We start from the raw sequence: 20,648 nt of genomic DNA on the forward strand, positions 1-20,648 counted from the left end.
TTTTCAAAAGTATGCTCTAAAGTGAAATCTTGAAGCCTCAAATTCTCTGAGATGCCTTGGAGGTCCCACAATGTTCATGAATATTGTCCCAAGGAGTTCCACAAACAGAGTAACCAGTTTAATTTAACTGAGCATCTGCCAAACTGGTTTGGTTGTGGAAACTTTCCTTTCCACCATTCTCCTCAAGCATAATTTTAAAAATGCTTTATTAGTTGGGCACAGTGGCTTAACACCTGTACTCCCAGCACTTTGCGAGGCTGAATTGGGACGATTGCTTGATCCCAGGACTTTGAGAGCAGGCTAGGCAACACAGTGAGACCCCATCTCCAGTGTAGTCAGAAAATAAAATGCTTTATTGGACCGTCATTTGAGGTGCTTAATGGGTAACTACCTCGAGGGACCTCTAGAGGTTTTGCCAACAAAGGAAACTCCTCAGTCCACACCAGTGGGTCACTCTGGTGGCCTCACTCATTTGGTGGTGGTGGCAAGAAGATCCACAATGGCAACTTGAAATTATTATATAAGGTTACGTTTGTATTTTGCTACCCATGATGTGGAGGAATAAGTATTTCAGGAATGGGGAGTGTAGAACTACTTTGTGCTTGTCATGCCTTGTTCCTTTGGTTTGGTGGCAGGAAAAATCACTTGTCAATGACACATTTTTGTCATATGATCTCGGAAGACCAGGTTCACCATGAACATGGTCTGGTGACGGCTATTGAAAGTGAGTGTTCCTTTTACAGACATCACCATGGAACTTCGAAGAAGTTCTGGCTATGCTCAGTGGGCTGCAAAATACAGAGCAATAAAATTGATTCAAGTCACCTGTTAGGCAAATTAAAGCAATTTGTATTTTTTGTATGTAAAGCAATTTATATTTTACAGTGTATGCACACATATACTGAGTTAATACACAACTCTTATTTCCCTAGTACGAATTGCATACAGACGAAAAATAGCAAAGGAAGGCTGTGCAGTAAAGATGGAGAGAGAAAACCACCTAATCCCCTTTTCCCTAAGTATTACATGTTTCAGGGATCATTTAGACTGGTATTGTCCAATCCTTTAGCCACCAGTCCCCATGTGGCTATTTACATTTAAATTCAAATTAACTGAAAAGTAAATTTAAAAAATCAGTTCATTGCACTAGTTACCTTTCAAAAGTTCAATAGTCATTTACTAAAAGTAGCTACTCTGTTGGACAGCACAGATATAGAACATTCATCTCCAAGTGGTCTACTCGACAGCAATGAAACCACTGATCAAGGTCAAAAATCTCTCCACTGGCTCTGGAGACTTAAGAAAACTGTGATCTTGACCCTTGAATCAGGAACACTCACAAGCAAATTTCTAGATAATAAAGACAAATGTCAGGACATTGACGACTTGTGCCCGTCTTGTATAGAAACACACATTTTCTTTAACTGGCCAAGTCATATGCAAACAGTAGAGGTCATTTTGAAACCTTTGCAGGTGACCACATTTGCTGTGCAGAGGAATCCCAGGTGTACACACCTGCATTTGATGTTTCTACTATACATAACGTACTAGTCAGTGTGGTTCATTTTAGTTGTTTGCACTGCAGCAATTGTTCCCATTTATCAGAGTTGCTACCTTCTTCCATTGATTGAAACTAAGGCAGAAGGTGGAAGATATGCAAAGTTCAAACCAAGAGGCTTGCAAATAGGATGTTACTAGACATCTTTGGTGAGACCAAATTCACAGTCACCAACTCATGATTGACATGACATCTGACTGCTGCAAATACTTTTTCTTGTTCCAGAGAGAAACACGCACATACCACACACACTATCTCTCTACTCAAAACTTTAAGCCTGTTGCAAGCTGATGTCTCCCAGAAATCAGCTAGCCAGTTCTAGCCCCTCCCTACCTCATTAAGTTTAATGTATGTGCCTGCACACCTGTATCTTTCTGTACACATCATGGAAGCCAAGATGAACAAGCTATATAGAAAAATGGCTCCAGAAACCTGGTGACCCGATTTCTCTTTAGTCCATCACCTTTTTTTTTTTTTTTTTTTTTGAGAAGGAGTCTCTCTCTGTCGCCCAGGCTGGAGTGCAGTGGCCGGATCTCAGCTCACTGCAAGCTCCGCCTCCCGGGTTTACGCCATTCTCCTGCCTCAGCCTCCCGAGTAGCTAGGACTATAGGCGCCCGCCACCACTCCCGGCTAATTTTTTGTATTTTTAGTAGAGACAGGGTCTCCCCGTGTTAGTCAGGATGGTCTCGATCTCCCAACCTTGTGATCCACCCGCCTCGGCCTCCCAAAGTGCTGGGATTACAGGCATGAGCCACCACGCCCGGTTTGTTTGTTGAAATCAGTGCTGTCATAACTGCTTTGGTTTTATAACTCCTCAGCACATTTAATGAGTTCCCCCATTCCTAACTGGAGAACATAGTATTTGGAGCACCAGGTGGCATCTGGCTAAGACCTTTTTTGTGGTTAACTTTCATTATCTTTTTATGGGAAACTTTAAGAAAAAAAAAAAAAACTTTCTAAATTATTATCTGTCAGGATGTTTTAGATGTGTCTTCTCCAGGACCGATCCAAAGAATAAACTTTAAAAGATAAACTTGTTTCTTTGAATTGCTATGCAAATGATAGCATATTTACTGTGAAAGTTAACTGTGCCAGAAGGAGGCAGAAAGATATTGAGACCAGTGTACCTACATCTTCAAAGAGGGTTTTTGTAGCTTCCCTGCTTCATCTATGTCTTATTGTATTACTTAGTTTCATGAGGCCAAATGCCACGAACCTACCTTTCCCTGTCATGATTCTGCTGTTGCATACCTTCTCACACACTACTTTGTCCTGAGTCACCCCTTTATAGTGATGGTGAGAACGCTCACCTCAGAGGATTATGGGACTGTGTGTTCTAATTAGAACCTGAATAGTCCTGTGTTATCAGTGGACACTGGATCCTGTTTAATTGTGCTGAGATCATCGTACACTGGTTGATGTATCATTGCGGTCCACTGAGCAAGCAGCTGTTATTTTCACAGTTTGATCATCAACGCTCCACTGAACACAATTCCTTTTGAATATGCCTATTTGCTCGTCCTCTTTGCTTAATTGAACAATTGCAATTACTGGTACATACAACTAAATGTTAATTATTTTTTCTTTTCAGATTTTTTCTGTTAATGATTTTATTTACCAATTAGAAGACTATCATATTTTCCACACCAAACAAATTCTCCATCTGAAGCAGCATGATATATAACCATGTGATCTCTTTGACCAAAAAGAAATGTTCAGTCATTTTTGTAATAATTATGTAACATTTAGACAGCTAAAGACAGTCTTCAATAACATTAGTGGTTAGACAACCAGATAAGAGATTACTAATAAACTTTCAATCAAAGGGTGACTTAATAAATGTAAAAAGGAGAGCATTTACTTAACTTTATAAGAAAATAAGAATTGTTCGAATAAAATTTAAGTTAATATCTGATAAAGGTAAAGCAGAATCAATTTTGAAAATCTGGAAAGTTCAGCAAAGTATAAAGAGTGTTTAAATAATCCCCCATAATCCTCCCCACCCCAAGACAATCACCATTAACATTTAGGTACATTTTCTTCCCAAGGCCTCTAGGCTCTTCTTTTGGGATATGCTTACGACCGCTAACCTTTAACACCGCTGGGGTTGGTGTTCCAACCCCTTGTTTCTCCACGGTGTTTTTGTACTTTCGCTTTGATACTAAGCTTTCATTAACCTCAACTTTAGCTCAGTAGATTTGGGTAACTGCTGTTCTGGTGCGGTGTTGCCACTGGGCGTCCCTGCAGTGGGCTCTGCTGCAGTCCTGAGTCACATTTCTCCTTGTGTTTTAGGGTGGTTATGCTGCATACCGCTACGCCCAGCCTACCCCTGCCACGGCCGCTGCCTACAGTGACAGGTAAGGGTCATCCTTCTCATGCTTGACAAGTACTTGGAAATTAACTTAGTTGATGGGAGAGGAGATTCTTGTATGGTCTTGGTGAAACTGCATGACTGCTGGGGAGGTAGCACCCCAAAAGTTAGGTCCCACGGTGAACATGAACTCAAGGCCCCATAGACAGAGGGCAAATGCTTCAGCCCATTCTCAACTACTTTCTCTGCTAAGACACAAAGAAAATGATAGCCTTGTCCCTGTGTCGTTTTTAACATCTCTTAATTCCTGTGACAACACAGCTTGCTCACATACACATACACACACACACTCTGTACAACCTTCTTATGGTCATCTATGTGAGACTGTGGTTTCATCTAACTCATAGGAAGAAAAACAGACCACGATCCTACAAGGTTTATTTCAATTTCAAGTCCCTTATTTCCCTTTTTACAAGGTCTTATACGGAATAAATTATTCCCTCCAATGCCTCTTTAAATTTTGAAATAAAGGAGAGGGAGAGTGTCCCTGGCATTCATAAGGAGATTCATTCTTTCTGGCAATACCCAGTGTCCAATCCTACAAACATAAGTCAACTTTTATTTGTAATGCACACCACATGTTAAGGCAGGCAGTGGAAGGAACCCAGTGTGTTTGAGAAGTGCAGTAGTCAGAATGGATGGGCAAGTTGTGGGCGGGTGGGGTGGAAATGAGGGGCTTCTATTACCCAGGCTTAACAGATGAGTTGGTTCCTGAAGCAGCAAGCCGTAGCTACTTTTGTATGGTTGCCTTGAAAAGGAAAGTGTGTGTTTTCATATTGAATGCAACTCCTTGGCTCTGTTTTCTGAGGACATAAATGTGAATGTTCAGATGCTCTGCATGCACAAATGTCATTGAGGGTGCTTATTTTGGTAATGAGTCCTTTATTTTAAAAAATACGTTTCATGAATAAAACAATGATAACAATTTGCATGTGTGGCTGGGGCATGCTGGGTCAGACAGGTAAGCAGGCGATGTATTTGACTCCTGAATGGGAAGTGTCGGCAGCCTCTGGTGCTCCTACGCGGCCTGTTGTGATGTAGTTCCTACCTCGGTTTGCTGTGGTGTGCTTTCTCTGCAGTTCCATTCCATTTCTCACGAGATGTGCTGTTAGCTAATTGTAGAATTATTGCAATATAATAAAGCAGAGTAAATTCCTGAACCCTAAAAGCGGCACTTTGAAAACCCCATGCATACACTTTTAACAAATGGTTCTCGGTAAGATGGAGTTGAGATCTGCTGTCTGGTTCTATGCGGGTATCTTCTTATAAGCAGCCATAACAAGTTCTCAAGGCTGTAGGGGGCCTTCAGAGAAATCCAGACAATTGTCAAGACAAGGTTCTCAATACATAAATTATACATTGACCCAGTAATCAGTTGCCAAGATGCAAAATGTGTTTCATGTAAGTTGTTATCTTCAACCCACTGACACTGGATTAGAAAAGTAGAGAGGGTCAGTAAGGCTAATAAAAAAATACTCAAGATCATTGTACAAATGAAAAGGTCTAATGTTATTAAATTCTGCACTGAAGATTCACAAAGTATCAATTGCAATGTGGTTCAACTGCAAGCCTTAATTATTTTTTATGAAAATATCTCTAGATGCTACATTCTCAAACACCCACTTTGCATATAATTATAATCACAGTAACTTTAGCCTGCTGTATAAGAATCTTAAAAGGATTTGATTATCTTGCTTTTCAGTATAAGTGCATCTACCCCCCCAAGTTGAAAAAAAAAAAGATTAACAAATATATAACTTAAATTGCCTCCTTCAATAAGGCTGGTCTAGACATTTAAAAAATAAACAACATATGATACTATTAGAATTATCTGAGATTCTGGCCAACTCTACTTGCATTCATCTAGACATTTTTAAATTTCTACATTTTGGAACACCATATGTGTACAATCTGTTATTTTGATATTATTCAGATTTCTCATTGGCAACATGTCCCACTGAAAGATTGCCCTTGTTCTTGGATTGGTAAATCTTTAATAACTGCAATTCTAACTTTAGTACCATAGTTTCAGCTGAAGAAACCAACTAACTATTCTGTTGTCCATATAATTGGCCTCTTGTTGTTCATTAGAGAAATTTGCACATTTGGTCTTCTTGGTTGCTGTGGAAATTGATAGCTATCCTTATTTAAGTTTATCATAAGCAAGACACTTGCCACATATGGAATTATTCATTGAAGTACATTCATTAAGTAAATGGACAGAAAGCAATCTTTAAAGTTGTATTTCTGAATTTTTAAAGTGTCTATTAAATGGTGCTACCTCCTTTTATCTTTAATAAATGGATATTGAGAAGGAATACCTTTTTATAAGACGACACTTTTAGGGAAAATGTGAAATTATCAGAATAGCTTTTGAATCTAGATTGAAGATGCCAAGTACCTAGAATTTCTCTCAGAAGTAGCAATCGTGTAACCAGTTATTTTTATATCATCACAGCATAGAATAAGTAGTGATAGATTCTTAGTTCCTCTTCTGTAGAAGACAGGCAAGATAAAGAAAAACTTAACAAAAGAACTTCTTCAAAAACAGGAAGTAAAATCAGCAGGCATTGAGAATGTTTTGGTAATGCTCTCTGGCTGTCAATTGATCAAGAGAAACAGCAACAAACTTTCCCTGTAATCATGAGATTCATTCTTCAGACGTCTTGAAAGCAAAAGTTTGATGTCCCCAGTTGGTAGGATTTCACCTTTTATCAGCACAAATTAAGCCCTCATCAAATGAAAGATTCAGGGACCTTTGAGAAATATTGAACTCCAGTAACCTCAGGACTGTCCAGAAGGTCCTTAATGGGCACCTTGCAACTCCCTGCCCATCATCATCTTGGTTAAATGATCACATGCTGATCATCTCGGAGCAACCTGAGAGTCTCTGAATGTTGACCTCCAGAATGAAGAGCATCTGGTGTGGGCAGAGATTTCCCCAAAAGGAAAATACCTCACTGGACTAGGTAATTTTAGAGTCTCATTGACAAATTTAGTGGGAATAGGTGAACATCTTATCTTGGCATTTAGCAAACATTTGGTAAGCACTTGACCTCACCAAATCTTTATTTCTAATCTCACTTTGATTTATGCAAAGCCAACTGTCTGAACTCTCAAAGGAGAACGTTTTCTGAGCTTGAACCAATTGAAGCATGGCAGAGGGGCCTTTGGTCATCCGGTCATTGCATGCCACTTGGTGTTGCTGATGTGTCTGTGATACGTTCTGGATTGGACAGGTCCATCACATCAGCTTGATGAATGGCTTGCTTGAATTAAGCCTGGGGGCAGGCTTCTCTTTATTGATTGGCTGATGGTTTGTGTATTATGACTTTGTTGTTGTTGCATCTTGAAGCAGCCAAAGTGGGAGGTTGGGGGCTGGTGTGGGGGTGGGGGGAAGGCAGTGGGGGTAAGATTCCCTGTTTGATCAACTGTGCCACAAATATTTGGGAAAATATGATGTGTACATAGCTTTGATGAAAATGCTATCTCCCCAGACAGACAGACATTTGTCATGCTTGTCCTGCTTGCTAACACTCTAACATTTCCTAATGATCAATGCATGAAAACGTCCCTCCACATCAGGGGAGAAAGTAGTTAGATGCAGACTGCCTAGAGACTAAAGCAATACAGAGTTTTTCTCTCAGATTTCATCACAATCCGATTACACTGATAGTTACCAGGGGCCATTTCTTCCACATAAAACATGCATTTCTTGTAAAGATACATGAAAGCTAAGAAGCTTTTGACATATAGTAGCACCAGGCCACACAGGTATCTCTAAACTGAGCAAAAGACTGCAAAGCAACATAGTTTTGTTTTAATGGATACCTCTCCCTGGTTTTTGAGACCTTAAACTTTCACTGCTAATGTAGAGATAGAAATTGCTACTTTTATGTGACAAAAATGACATATTGGCTCTGTTGTAATAGGTATGAAATATGTACATACATCAATATAAATTTTATATAGCTCAACTTAATAGAAATCCAAATAAAATGCCATATTATATAGCTCTCTGCATACACACATGTACACACACACACACACACTTGTGCCTTGGGGCCTCACAAGGGACTCGTAAGTGTATTCAGGTAAAGCTTAATGCAAAGAGACCAGGGCTTGTTAATTTCAAGTGGTCACAAACTGCATGCTAGAAAACATAAGTTAAATATGACATTCATAACCTATGAATAAAAGGTTCTGTTTCAGACAGATTTGTGTTTCTTAGAACCTAGTAAGGATAAGTAGGCATATTTTGGGGTTCATACAGGATTTAGTCTTATTTAAAAATTATATAAGTGACAAAGATAGATACATACATCCATATGCGTACACATACATAGATGCGTGGAAGGATGGGTAGATGGATAGATGGAGATAAAGCGATAGAGGTGGGTGGATGAATGGAAAGAGGGAAGGTAGCAAGGAAGGGACCATCTTTCTGCCCTCTAATAGTTCATAAGCTAAATACAGAAAATAAGACTAAATCCTTATTATACAATCTTCAAGCTGAAGTAAAAAAGTAAAAGGATTTGAGTTGATTTCCATTAGTGCAGGCTACTCCCTATTTTAGAACTTTATTTTCTGGCCTCAGATTAAGTAGGAGAGAAATGCTGTCATGAAAATAGACAAATAAGTACATTTACAATGATATTCAATTTTATTTGGAGTCTTTATCTGATGATATAGGCTAAAATTTAAGGGATTGTCAGCATATAAAGTGTATGAGCATCCTGAATAGAAAATGTAATTTACCATTTAGGGGATTATTTCTGTAGGAAGGTTAATTTTTTAAAGACATGTTTTATGGACATTGTTTTCTTTTTTTCTTTTTTTTTTTTTTTTTTTTTTTTTTTTTGCCGTGGGTTGGAATACAGAAAGCTGAACCTGTGGATAATTTGAAACCCTTAATGAAAATAGATATACAAAAAGCAGACAAAGGGGGTACTTGCTCTGCTTTCTGCAGTCCTCTTATCTGAACCAAGTTTGATAAGGATTGAAAATATTTCTAGCTAAACAGCAGCAGCAGCCCTTGTTCTTATTCTTCATGATGTGTGGCAAGCAGAGATCTCAAGATCTTATTCTAGTGCCATATTGAAAGCACTATCTCCCAAGGCCAGTTCAGGGCCTGGCAACCACCTTTGATGGCATATTTACTGGTTTATCAAGACAGAAGAACACTGACCATGTAATATGGTTGTCAACCCTCTTTTCTGGGAAATAGGCTGAATCCATTCTTCCTTCTCACTGCTGTTAAAGATTTATAAAATTAGAACAATAGCAAATGGTAGTTTTCATTTTAGACATCCCATTTTGTTTTTCATGTTCTTACTTGGCAAAATAAACATTGGCAACTTTATGCTAGATTCCCTATCATTTTATTTACAGTCGCAGTCTTTGAGAAATCTGTTGGAAAAATATAGTGAGAGCATTGTAAAACATGGCCATGCCAGAGATGGTATTGTCAGATCAACAAGGGACTGAGGGTGGAGTTCGTGGAGGTTCAGAATGGATGGGAAAGTTTCCCATGCCATCTTCCTAGCTGGGATACAGACCCAGAGGCAGGGAGAAGCCACTTGAGAGTTTGAGTCTAGGCTGTGGAATCAATACGTGGCAATAAACCGAAGTCCTACCTCTGTGCCATTTTTGATGGTGCTTTGAAGAAGCTGTTCTTGGGTTTTAGTTTCATTTTTAGTCTTTTATTTTTACTCATCCTGATGAACTGTTGGGTTCTGTAATTTAAAAAAAAATCTGTCAAGTTGTAATAATGTAGCAGAAATGAGTCACTTACGCCTTTATTTCTATCCTTCTGTGCCCCCCTGTGTCTAGAAAAGCATGTCCAGGTTTTAGTTGGAACTCCAGGTTGAGTATGTGTACATCTATACATAGCTACATGTATATACACACCTTTTATCTTGTTCATTTCAAGTTTACTTTCCTAATAGATCCATTTTGTGTTTTTGTTTTTTGGGGGTTTTTGCTGATTCAGGTCCTCCTCAGGAAGAAAAAGTGAAACCAATCGTCCTAGCCAGCTTTAGGATAATAGAAACACACACTTATACCTGTGAGATTCACAGGTATAAGCAATAATAATAAAAATAATATATATTATATATATTAATAATATAATAGAAACACACACACAGCTAAACAGCAGTAGCAGCCCTTGTTCTTATTCTTCATATGTGGCAAGGAGAGATCTCAAGATCTTATTCTAGTGCTGTATTGAAAGCAGTATCTCCCAAGGCCAGTTCAAGGCCTGGCAACCACCTTTGGCAAAATAAACATTGGCAACTTTATGCTAGACTTCCTATATTTTATTTAGTCTTATTTAAAAATTATTTAAGTGACAGAGATAGATACATACATATATCCATGCATACACATACATAGGTGGATGGATGAATGGAAAAAGTGAAGGAAGGAAGGGACCATCTTTCTGCCCTATAGATATATATGTTATATATATGTTATATATATATATATGTTATATATATATCTATCTCTATGTATGACAGTTCATATATATATATATGTTATATATATCTCTATGTATGACAGTTCATATATATGAACTGACAGTTCATATATATATATATATATATATATATAAAACATTGGTCCTTAGTGATTTTGATTGTGTATTCTCCAAAAAATTAGGATAGCTAAGATAATTCTATTTTCTCCTGATCTGCTCTGTAGACTGTCACTGATTTCATTTGATAAGTATGGAGATGGCTCTGAAATCGTGAGGAAGGGAAGGTACATCTCAGCTTTTGATAGTAGAGTCACTGTAATTTTTTTAAATTGGGTTTATGGATGCTGAGCTCTCAGTACTGAGAAGTAATATGGCTGTAACTGATATATTTCCTGAGTTTGTCTTAGTTTATAGAAATCACACACACACACACACACGTTAAAAGAAAAAGTGTTCAAGTTTTTCTCTCAAGAACTAATTGCCTTTTGTCCATAATCTATAATGGCTTCCTAACAACTGTTATGCACTATTGGATGGATATGTAATTGAATCAGTTTAAAAAAAGAACCAATCCTGTAATAGCCAACAGACTGGACCAACAAGGAGTTGGGGAGAGATTAAAGGCATTTCCAAGCCCAGCAGAGCATAGTTGTCACAGCCATGTGGGTAGACACTTTTGCCAGTGACAAGACAAGGTGTAACAACTCCTTTGGTCATGTCATGGCCTAATTACACACTTTTTAGGTCGCAGATCATTGACTTGATAGGCCACAAAAAAAAAAAAAAAAAAAAAAAAAAAAAAAAAAAAAAGCGTATCTTTTCAGTAGCAGCATCAGGGCCCTTCCGCTGTGAAGGGTTTTAGAGGCAGGCTGGGAAAGCCTAATGCTTTCTAGGTGTAGGTCTGTTGAAAATATACACGCAAAGCCCTGTGAATGAGCCATTTCTATTGCTAAAAAGAACTTACATTCTAGAAGACAGTAATCCAGTAAAGCAGAAGATACAATCTTAGCTCATGAAGCATTTGTGGACATAGCAATAAAAATTAAACCCCTCCACTTTGTTTTTTGTTTGGGTTTTTTTTTTTTGTCCCTAGGTAGTATACTATGGATGGTAGTATACTATGGATGGTAGTATACTATCATTTCTTTCAAGATAAGATGAAATTTTTCACTAAAAGTGTCTAATATTTCCTTTAAAGTTATCAAAGCAAGTTCTGACTCTACTTATCCCAAGATGAAATTCTTTTCCACAAGAATTGATTTCTATTTCAATGTGATTTATTTTCACCTTTGTGTGTAGTACCTGCATGTAAACAGTCACTGGACAGAAATGACTTATTTCTTCCTTGGTGTAAATCAAAATGCTTGGTTCCTCTGGAATTAGGCACTCCTCACAACTATAATGAACTTCATATTTCATTAACATACAAAACATTTAGAATAGGGGCCATGATCCGAATTTGAGGGGATGGTAGTCTGTGGGGCACAAACTAGGGAGAATATAAGGAGTAACTAGTCACTTTTTTTCCCAAGCTAATTCTTACTGCATTATGATGTGTGACTGTTCAAACAGATTAACAGTTTTCTGATAGCTGAAACATAATCAAAGCCAAGTACTCTTCTCATAATTATCCCAATCAATTTAGATTGAAATGCTTTGGCCTGAGATTATAGAAATAAGCCACATATCTGATAAGCTAAATCAGTGGTTCCCCCGAGTCTGGGGGACGTGGAATTTAAAGAAAAAGAGAAAACACTCATTGTTAGATGCTTCTAGCATCCTCAATTCTTTCAATTCTTGTCTTTCATGGTTTCAATTTTGTAATTTAAAATTTTAGAATGTATTAAGAGATGAACTTTTTTCCACCATTTCTGCTTTGTTATAGTGTTTGTGGATGACTACTACCAAACAGAATATGAGCCCAGGCAGTGGGAGTGGAAGTACTTTAATAGTTCTTTCTGGACAATACTAGCTTCCCTGCTTTTTCAGAATGATCGTTTTCCCGCTATTTTTGTTTTCTTCCATTTCTGTCTCCCAAACTTAGAAAATGAACAAATGGGGGGAAAGCGGGATGAACTTGTTCTGTTTTGAAATTTCAAGATTTGAGTGGATCATCTAAAAAGCCTGCAGAGCCTTGCCTTGTATAGTTTTCAGACGAACACCATTGGCCTCACCAGGAGGCTGTGAGAATGTAGAATCCCAAACCCCACCCCAGCCCTGCTGAACCAGAACCTGCACTTTCAAGATTCCAGAATGACTGGTGTGAAGTTTGAGAAGCCCGGCTCTAGAGAACAAGCTTCTATTGTACCCCGATATGCCATCAATAATGTTGACAGAGGATTGTCCCATCACAAACCTTGTAAGAGATAAGAGGATTTATCTTTGTAAATTATTGATTTATTGCCATTGCCTCTCTACTCTCCCTTCTTCAATGAGAAAGAGCTATCAACAGTTAGCATCCCTCAATGTCAGTTCCATTGTGACTTCTTCCCTCTCCTGGCCCAAGGCCACAATTAATTCTTTACCCCAAAAGATTCATGGACAGAAATAGTTATTGATGCTAACATCATGCCATTAATTGCATAGATTTCACACAAATATAAAGTAGTACCTGAAAAAGTTCCATGTGATTTAACTTTACTGACACTCAGTTTTTTCCTGTGCTAAATGGAAAGCATGGTACTAATTAGAATCAGAAAGAGATGAAGAAGGTGAACTTTATAAACCAAAAAAGGTGGTGCAAATGTTATCAATAACTCGGTTTCAGATTGACATATTTTGGAATGTATGCTAGTATTTGCAGTGAATATATACAGGCAGTAGCAAGTACATTAAATTAAATGCATTCAAAAGTGCAAGGTCATTTTTAGTCTAGACAATATCTAAGACACATTGTAGCACTAACCCTCTGGGAACCTGTGCGTTGCTTGGCACCCCAGGACTTGTAGGTAACTGTGTCAAGATTTGAAACAGGATCTTTTATTCTCATTGGACCTACTCTGATAGAGACATGCACTAGCAAATCATTGCTGTTGATATACAGAATATGATTACAGATTGAGATTTACACCTGGGTCCTGAATCTGTGAGTCTACTTACTACATGAGATAATTTGGGCAGGCTAACATTGAGCTAGTTGACACTCAACTGCCTCATCTATAAAGTGGGATTAATGGATAACCATTGCTTCTTTGGGTGGTTGTGAGAATTGCTGTCATGAACAGAAAGCCCCTCTAAGAGATCCTGACGCTTAGTACTCCGGATATTAGCAGTAACAGCATCAACTGTGGGAATACTGTGTTTTGTTCTTGAGTGAAAAGAAAAAAAAAAAAGTTTCCTGTGGACACGGGTTTTATGAGTTAGAATAATTTTTTACTAAATACATTTGTTTTTGGTCGTTTTAAAATATTGACTTCCACCCTAGAAATAAAATAGGTTGGGGAATAGAAATTGGGAACCACACGATCAAATATCCTATCCTTCTTGTTCATTCTGTGCCTTGGATATTAACTTTTCTGCTCATGGATCAACTTAGGCCACCACACGTGCATTAGCTTTGTAGGAGACATGCCCAATCTCCCAGGATAAATCCAGCCTTCTAACTATCACTGCTTTGGATTTTTGTAAAACCAATTGCCTGCTCTCCTCTTTGGGTGGAGAGAGAAATGGACTTTCCTTTATGAGTCTACAGAGCAAAAAAAAAAAAAAAAAAAAAAGCCAATTTTTCTACCAATAAGATGACTTCCACCAATAAGATGTTTCTCATTCAACCTGCACAAAAGGTCCAGGAAGGGCATGTACTATTTTTATATCTTTTTTTCCAAATGAAGAAACTGAGGCCCAGAAAGGTGAAGTGAATTTTCTAGTGGAATACAGCTTGTATGCAACAAGGCATGGTTTCCAGATTCACAGTTGGTTCCCTTTCACCTGAGCCTAGACAAGAAAGTCTAGTGGGAACTGGGGAGAATGTTAAATGTTGGAGGAACTAAAATGACAAAAGGGAACTGTTCAACGTCTCCAGGTAACGGAGATGCACTTGGGTTTGAATTTCTAAAACTCAGATTTTTTTGGTAGAATAGCCAAACTGGGGAGAGATTCACTGAGCTTATCTTCTTTCTGTTTAAGCTTCTTTATGTATATCATGTTAGCAACAGGAACTGTGTCTAAATGAAATGTTTTTAAGTGTATTTTCATATGTTCCCCCTTTTCAAAATGGGATAGGTGTAGAACCTTTGAGAGCTTTCTATAGTCAATCTGTTGGGTTACTTGTCTGTGTATACCCTGTCTCATTCTACAGTTTGCACCCTGTATAGAAGTACACATGACATATTCTAAAGTATGAATAAAAGTGACAGGGCAGGTAAAAAATAGGAATCTGAATGGCATTTGTACCATTCTGGAGTAGAGTGTTAGTATTACATGTGGGCCAAGGAGGTAAGATACTGATTGCCAGCAACCTCCCTTTGAAGGTGATAAAACTGAAATATAAATTACATTATGAGTTTCCAGACAGGCAAGTCCAAGATACTCCAGTGATTTAAAAGCTATGAGCATAGCATCAGACCCCTTAGACTTAGCTCAGTGCCTGATAAGTAACAAGTCCCTCATTTACAATCTGAGGGTTGAATGAATGATGTGAGTCAACTATTGGGCAAGGTTGGCAATATGAATTTTAATAGGTGCATCATATCTGCATATTATGTTTAATATTCAGAAAACACTCGTGGCTGAGTTCCATATGGCACATCTAGCAACTTTAAGATGAACAACAAGAATAAACTGATTGTGAATTTCTACCTTAATTTTACGTGAAAAAAAAGCATCCTGATAAGCATGATTATAAAACAATTACTACAATTACTAGAATATATAATTAGCAATTAAAATGTTAAGTATAAAATGTCAAAATCAATACTAGTGCAATTTACTTTAAACCCAAAAGACAACTGTTTCCTGCAGAGGCAAGATACATATGTTCAGAGAGGTATTCGTACAGTGAGATATGAGTTCCCCATGCTGGCTGACAGATGAGAATCACCCCCAGGGGTTTTTCAGGCATATCTGTGCATGAGAACCACTCTCAAAAGATGCTGAACCTAAATGACTGGGGTATGGGCCTGGTCCTTAGTATTTTATTTGAAAAATAAAATCCTAGCTGAATATTTGTTAAAAAAACAAAGTATTGGCTGAGCAGTCAGGATTAAGAACTTCTGCCTTATAAACAAAAGATATCCCAATACCTACAGGTAGAATTGGATTTTGTCCCACTACTATCTTGGGGCGTCTTGGCTGCTATCTACCAGGCCAGAAGACCAACTTCTCAGCTGTAGGGATTGCCTAGCAGACATCCTTGGAAGGTTTAAGTGTGTGTGTGTGTGAGAGAGAGAGAGATTCAATATTCATAGCATTGGATAGAAGAAGAATCTTGCTGTAAGTGATATCGATCCTGAGATCTATGTAACAATAGCAATGTAACAGAATTAAGAAGCCAAAGAATGTGAAGTAACCAGAATATTTACCAATAAAATTTAAACCAGCATTATTTGATATGGGGTATGTTTGCCTCCCACCTGCCTGCACCAAAAGTTTACTCTGACTTGGTATCTAGCCTCTCATGTGCCCTCCAGCAACATGGGCTGGCTACTATTTTAATTTGACTCTAAGAATTAGCCATGGGTAATTTTTCAGAAGGAAAACTGCCAAGAGATGAGATTTAGCCTAAGGAACAAGAGTGGGCTATGAGGGTGATACGTGGCAATCCACAGGACTAATTTAAATGTACCACCAGCTGAGGCAGATAGAGTGTAGAGGGTTGGTCTATAAAAAAAAATCTTAAAAAGGTTAGTCAACCTAGTGACATAAGAGTGAAAAGAGAAAGACCATGGTGTATGCCATTTCATAATCAAGTTGTTAAAGCAGAGTATGTTTTTAATTCTCTCAATTATACTCAGAGGAATTCAAATTTTATTTCTCAGAGGAACTGGAGATTCAGAATATTAAGTTACTCCAGAGACATCACACCCCACTGCTGATTAAATACCTGCTACATGAATGTTTCTCAAGAACTTTAGATAGTAAAAGCTTGGGTGTAGAGCCAAGCCAACTGTGTTCAGGTTTCACCTCTACCACTTAACATCTGCTCGCATTATATAACTTTTCCATGTCTCGGTTTCCTCATCTACAAGAGGATAAAAAGAGGGATTATAAGAAAAATTTAATGAATACATAGGTATGACACTTAGCAACTTGCAGTCATAAGTGCCACATCAGTGTTGGATAGTAGACTTTGCAGCCAGCATTCCCATGAGCCAGGACAAATAGTCTTCTCCCTTAAATTCAATTTAGCCATTTCTTCATTTTTCATACATTTGTAATCCTTCCTCTTTTCCACCCCTAACCAAGCCTTCCCAATTTAAAACAATCCTCCTGGGACAGGTGAGCTTTGAAATGAAAATGGGAATGAACTTGCAGGGTTTTCTCAGCAAGGTTGCCCAAACTTCAAGGTAAGAAGTAGCAGGAGGCGTGATTCCCTCACAGGAGCACCTGCTACCTAGAGCACAGTGAGAATGGGTGCCCTGTGGAGCTGATCAATATGCAGGCCCGGGTTCTTATTAAGTGTACAGATTACCAGACCTCTCTCCTGAAAATTGATTCAGGTGGTCAGGGTTGAAACCCAGGAATGTATACATTGAATGAGCATTCTACGCAATTCTTCAGGGAAGTTTGAAAAATTTTGGAGTAGTAGAGGTAGAATATAAAAAGTTTTGGGTGACAGAATGGGTAAAGACAAAATTAGGGGCTGACCTCAAGGAAAAGTGGAAAATCTCAAGCAAAGATGATCTTGAGTAAATTCATAAGAAATGGTCCAGTAAGAGGAACAGGTAAGGAAGGACTCAAATACCAAGAGTAAGACATGGCCACTATAGAGCAGTTTCTCTTTCAGGATGAGGTTTAAAGTCAACTCTTAGAAGGCATCTAGAAACTGGAAGTACCCTTTCTTGGACACTTTATCAGGTTTCCATGGTGGCATTGTCCAAAACCTAAGTAGCTAGGTTGCCCTGGAGGCAAGCATGATGGTCAAATAGAAGTTGCAAAAATAGAAACCAAAGTTGGAAGAAATTCAGTGATTCAACTCCCTTGAATCCCTTCCTTGAATCCACTTCTTTGAGTCTCTTGAATCCCTCTGCCTTGGCGTCATATCACTGCTTCTCAGCTGTGGCCATCTATTAGAGTCACCTACAGAGCATTTTCTGAACTACTTTTCAGACCCTACCCCAGGATCAATTAAAGCAGAACCCTCAGAAGGGGGCCCTATCACTGGCACTGTTACCATTCAACTCCACAAGTAGTTTTCAAATGAAGAACATTAGCACATTAGAATCACTTGGAAGTATTTAAAAACTGCTGATGCCCGAGACCCAGTTTCTGGGGTTACCATTTAACTGGTCTTAAGTGTAGCTTGGTAACCAGAAATGTTTAGAAGTGCAACAGTTATTTACAATGTGCAGCCAAGGTTGAGAATGACTCAGTCACACTTGCTTTTTTTTTTTAATCAACTAAAGAACAGACCAGTTTGTGGAAAATCAGGTGCATTTTGAAGTTTAAATCCATGGGTCTGTGTTGAGAGAAAACAGCACAACAGTAGGGTTTGCATAAGGAGACAGACCCTGGTACCAGCCTTCTTTCTTCCCTGAGAGGTAGCCAGCCCACTGTTCAGAATATACCTGCATTGTTCTGATCTTTTAATTTTTCCTTAAGTTGTTTGGATATAGCAGAGACATTTGTCTCTGTGATCATATGTGACTACTCGATTGTCAACTTCTAGAAGTCGAAGGTCTCCTGGGTTTAAGAATAGTGGGGGTAATATGTAAGAGTTAAAGGTTAAGCCTCCGTAATCTGTGTACTCGTAGGTTATCATTGGTGTCCGATTGACTTAATAGTAAAGGAGGGGTTATTGATTTCGTCTGTTAGATACAGGATGTGCAGACATGGAAGGGCGATCAGGACTAGGATGATTGCGGGTAAGATAGTTCAGATGGTTTCTATCTCCTGGGCATCATAGATGATCCATTTATGGGCCCTCTAAGTCAATAATTTCTTAATGTTCAAGGTGAAACAGCTCTATATAAAACGGCGTATCATGGTGGATATAAACACCAACATGCAATCTCCACTTAGAACTCTACCAGAGTTTTTCTGTTGTCCTGAAAATGTAAGCCACCCCAAAGCCAATCTGATTTTGCAGACATTTCCTGTTAATTGCACTTGTCAATTGATAAAAGCATAGTTCAGGGGAAGTGGTGATCATACAGATTGAATTCATGGAATTAACGAACTCTATAGAAAGGCACTTTTCTGATGCCTTATGGTGACCTTTCTGGAATGTAATGTGATTACGTGGATTAAAAAATAAAATAGTACAGAATGGATACATCCAAAAAATACTTAACTGGCAGCCATTAACTCCTTTTGGCATTGCTGCAGAGTCCATGGCACGTTCTTTTAAATGTCACTATTGAGAACTCTGTGCCTTGAAATATATGCAAATTTATAGTCAAAAGTAATCTAAGCCAACTCTTTTGAAGAGGGCAAGTTGTCAAAAGGGAGTAGTCCATTTAGTTCTGTAACTTAGAGATCAAAAAGACCATGGGTAAAACAATAAGTAAAAATCAATACACATAGGTTTTCAAAAAATTGGGGGAGAGAAAGAATGAAGGGATAATGAAAGGAGGGAAAGAACGAAGGGAAAGAAAAAATAGAGAAGGAGAAAAGGAAGGAGAAAAAGGAAGGAGAAAAAGGAAGGAGAAAAAGGAAGGAGAAAAAGGAAGGAGAAAAAGGAAGGAGAAAAAGGAAGGAGAAAAAGGAAGGAGAAAAAGGAAGGAGAAAAAGGAAGGAGAAAAAGGAAGGAGAAAAAGGAAGGAGAAAAAGGAAGGAGAAAAAGGAAGGAGAAAAAGGAAGGAGAAAAAGGAAGGAGAAAAAGGAAGGAGAAAAAGGAAGGAGAAAAAGGAAGGAGAAAAAGGAAGGAGAAAAGGAAAGGGTAGGAGAGGAAGAAAGAAGGAAGGAAAAAGGGTAGCTTAAGTGCATAGTATCAAAAAGAATGTTTTCAAGGACACAATCTTACAGTAAATTCTGAAACAATTTAAAAAACCAAGCCTAGTTTCTTACAGGGCTGTTTCTAATCATACTGGCAGGTTGCACTTTAAAAGTTCCGTTTGTTCAGTCACAGTTTTACATATATTTTGTCTCCAAGTAGCTTTCCTCATGTCTAGCACACTGGACAGTTCCTTAGGGAAAATTGCAGAAAGGGAACACAAGCTAGCAATCTCATCTAGGATTAGGGAATAGAAATTGGGTAGAGCTGCCCCACCCTCCTGCTACAGATAGGTGAATGCCTAGTGCGAAGACCTTGCCCCTTTGGATAAACCAGGTCGCCATTCTTGCTTATGGTAGCATTCTTCTTGTGAGCATTCTGTAAATAGAGGTTATTCTAAGTGCTTGTTTTGTGCACCCCAGAATACCATACCTGTAGTTAGGAATTCCCGTGTTATTACCCCTTGTATAAGCCAAAGGTGAGTAAATCAAATATTCAACAAAAATATCTCCTTTTTCAGGGATATTAAATTTTATTGCTCCTCAAAACATAGGAAATCCAGGGCCAGATATTCACAGGGTTCAAAAAGCCTAACAAAAAGATAGTCCAAAATCTTATGATGTTAACTTTTGTCTTAAGCGATAAACTTAGTTGTGACTTGTTATGTAGAAGTACTAAAAATGCTATTCTCAAAGCATGTATAATTTGTTTATATTTTATTGGCGTAGAAATGATTAGAGTTTAACTGAATGTGAAATTCTAGGGAATATTCAAAATGGCAGCTCTATATTCCACGGTGTACCTTTTGCAACAGTAAAACTTTCTTAAGATGTTTTAAGAAATGTTCAATCACTAGATACCTTTTGAAGCACTGAAACATTTGAAAAACAACCAATCACTCTAAGAAAAAAAAAATGCATTTATCTTGGTTATTGATGATCTATAGGCATGGTAAAGATGTAACCAGTGAAAACCCAGAGCTCCTGTGCTGCTGCTGTTGAGGCATTTAAGAACCTAGGCAACCGGCCGGGCGCGGTGGCTCAAGCCTGTAATCCCAGCACTTTGGGAGGCCGAGACGGGCGGATCACGAGGTCAGGATATCGAGAGACGATCCTGGCTAACACGTGAAACCCCGTCTCTACTAAAA

General features: G+C 38.4%; 1 protein-coding gene across 1 annotated transcript in view; it reads left to right on the top strand.

The window, feature by feature from the left end:
* The window catches only part of LOC105467818 (RNA binding fox-1 homolog 1), a 2,482,591-nt gene that overhangs the window by 2,441,194 nt on the left and 20,749 nt on the right, over positions 1 to 20,648 (top strand). Inside the window, 1 exon segment of the mRNA XM_071083652.1 lies at positions 3,851 to 3,915. Coding sequence (XP_070939753.1) covers positions 3,851 to 3,915 — 65 coding nt within the window.

This window comes from Macaca nemestrina, chromosome 18 (genome assembly GCF_043159975.1).
Source record: "Macaca nemestrina isolate mMacNem1 chromosome 18, mMacNem.hap1, whole genome shotgun sequence".
Lineage (NCBI taxonomy): Eukaryota > Metazoa > Chordata > Mammalia > Primates > Cercopithecidae > Macaca > Macaca nemestrina.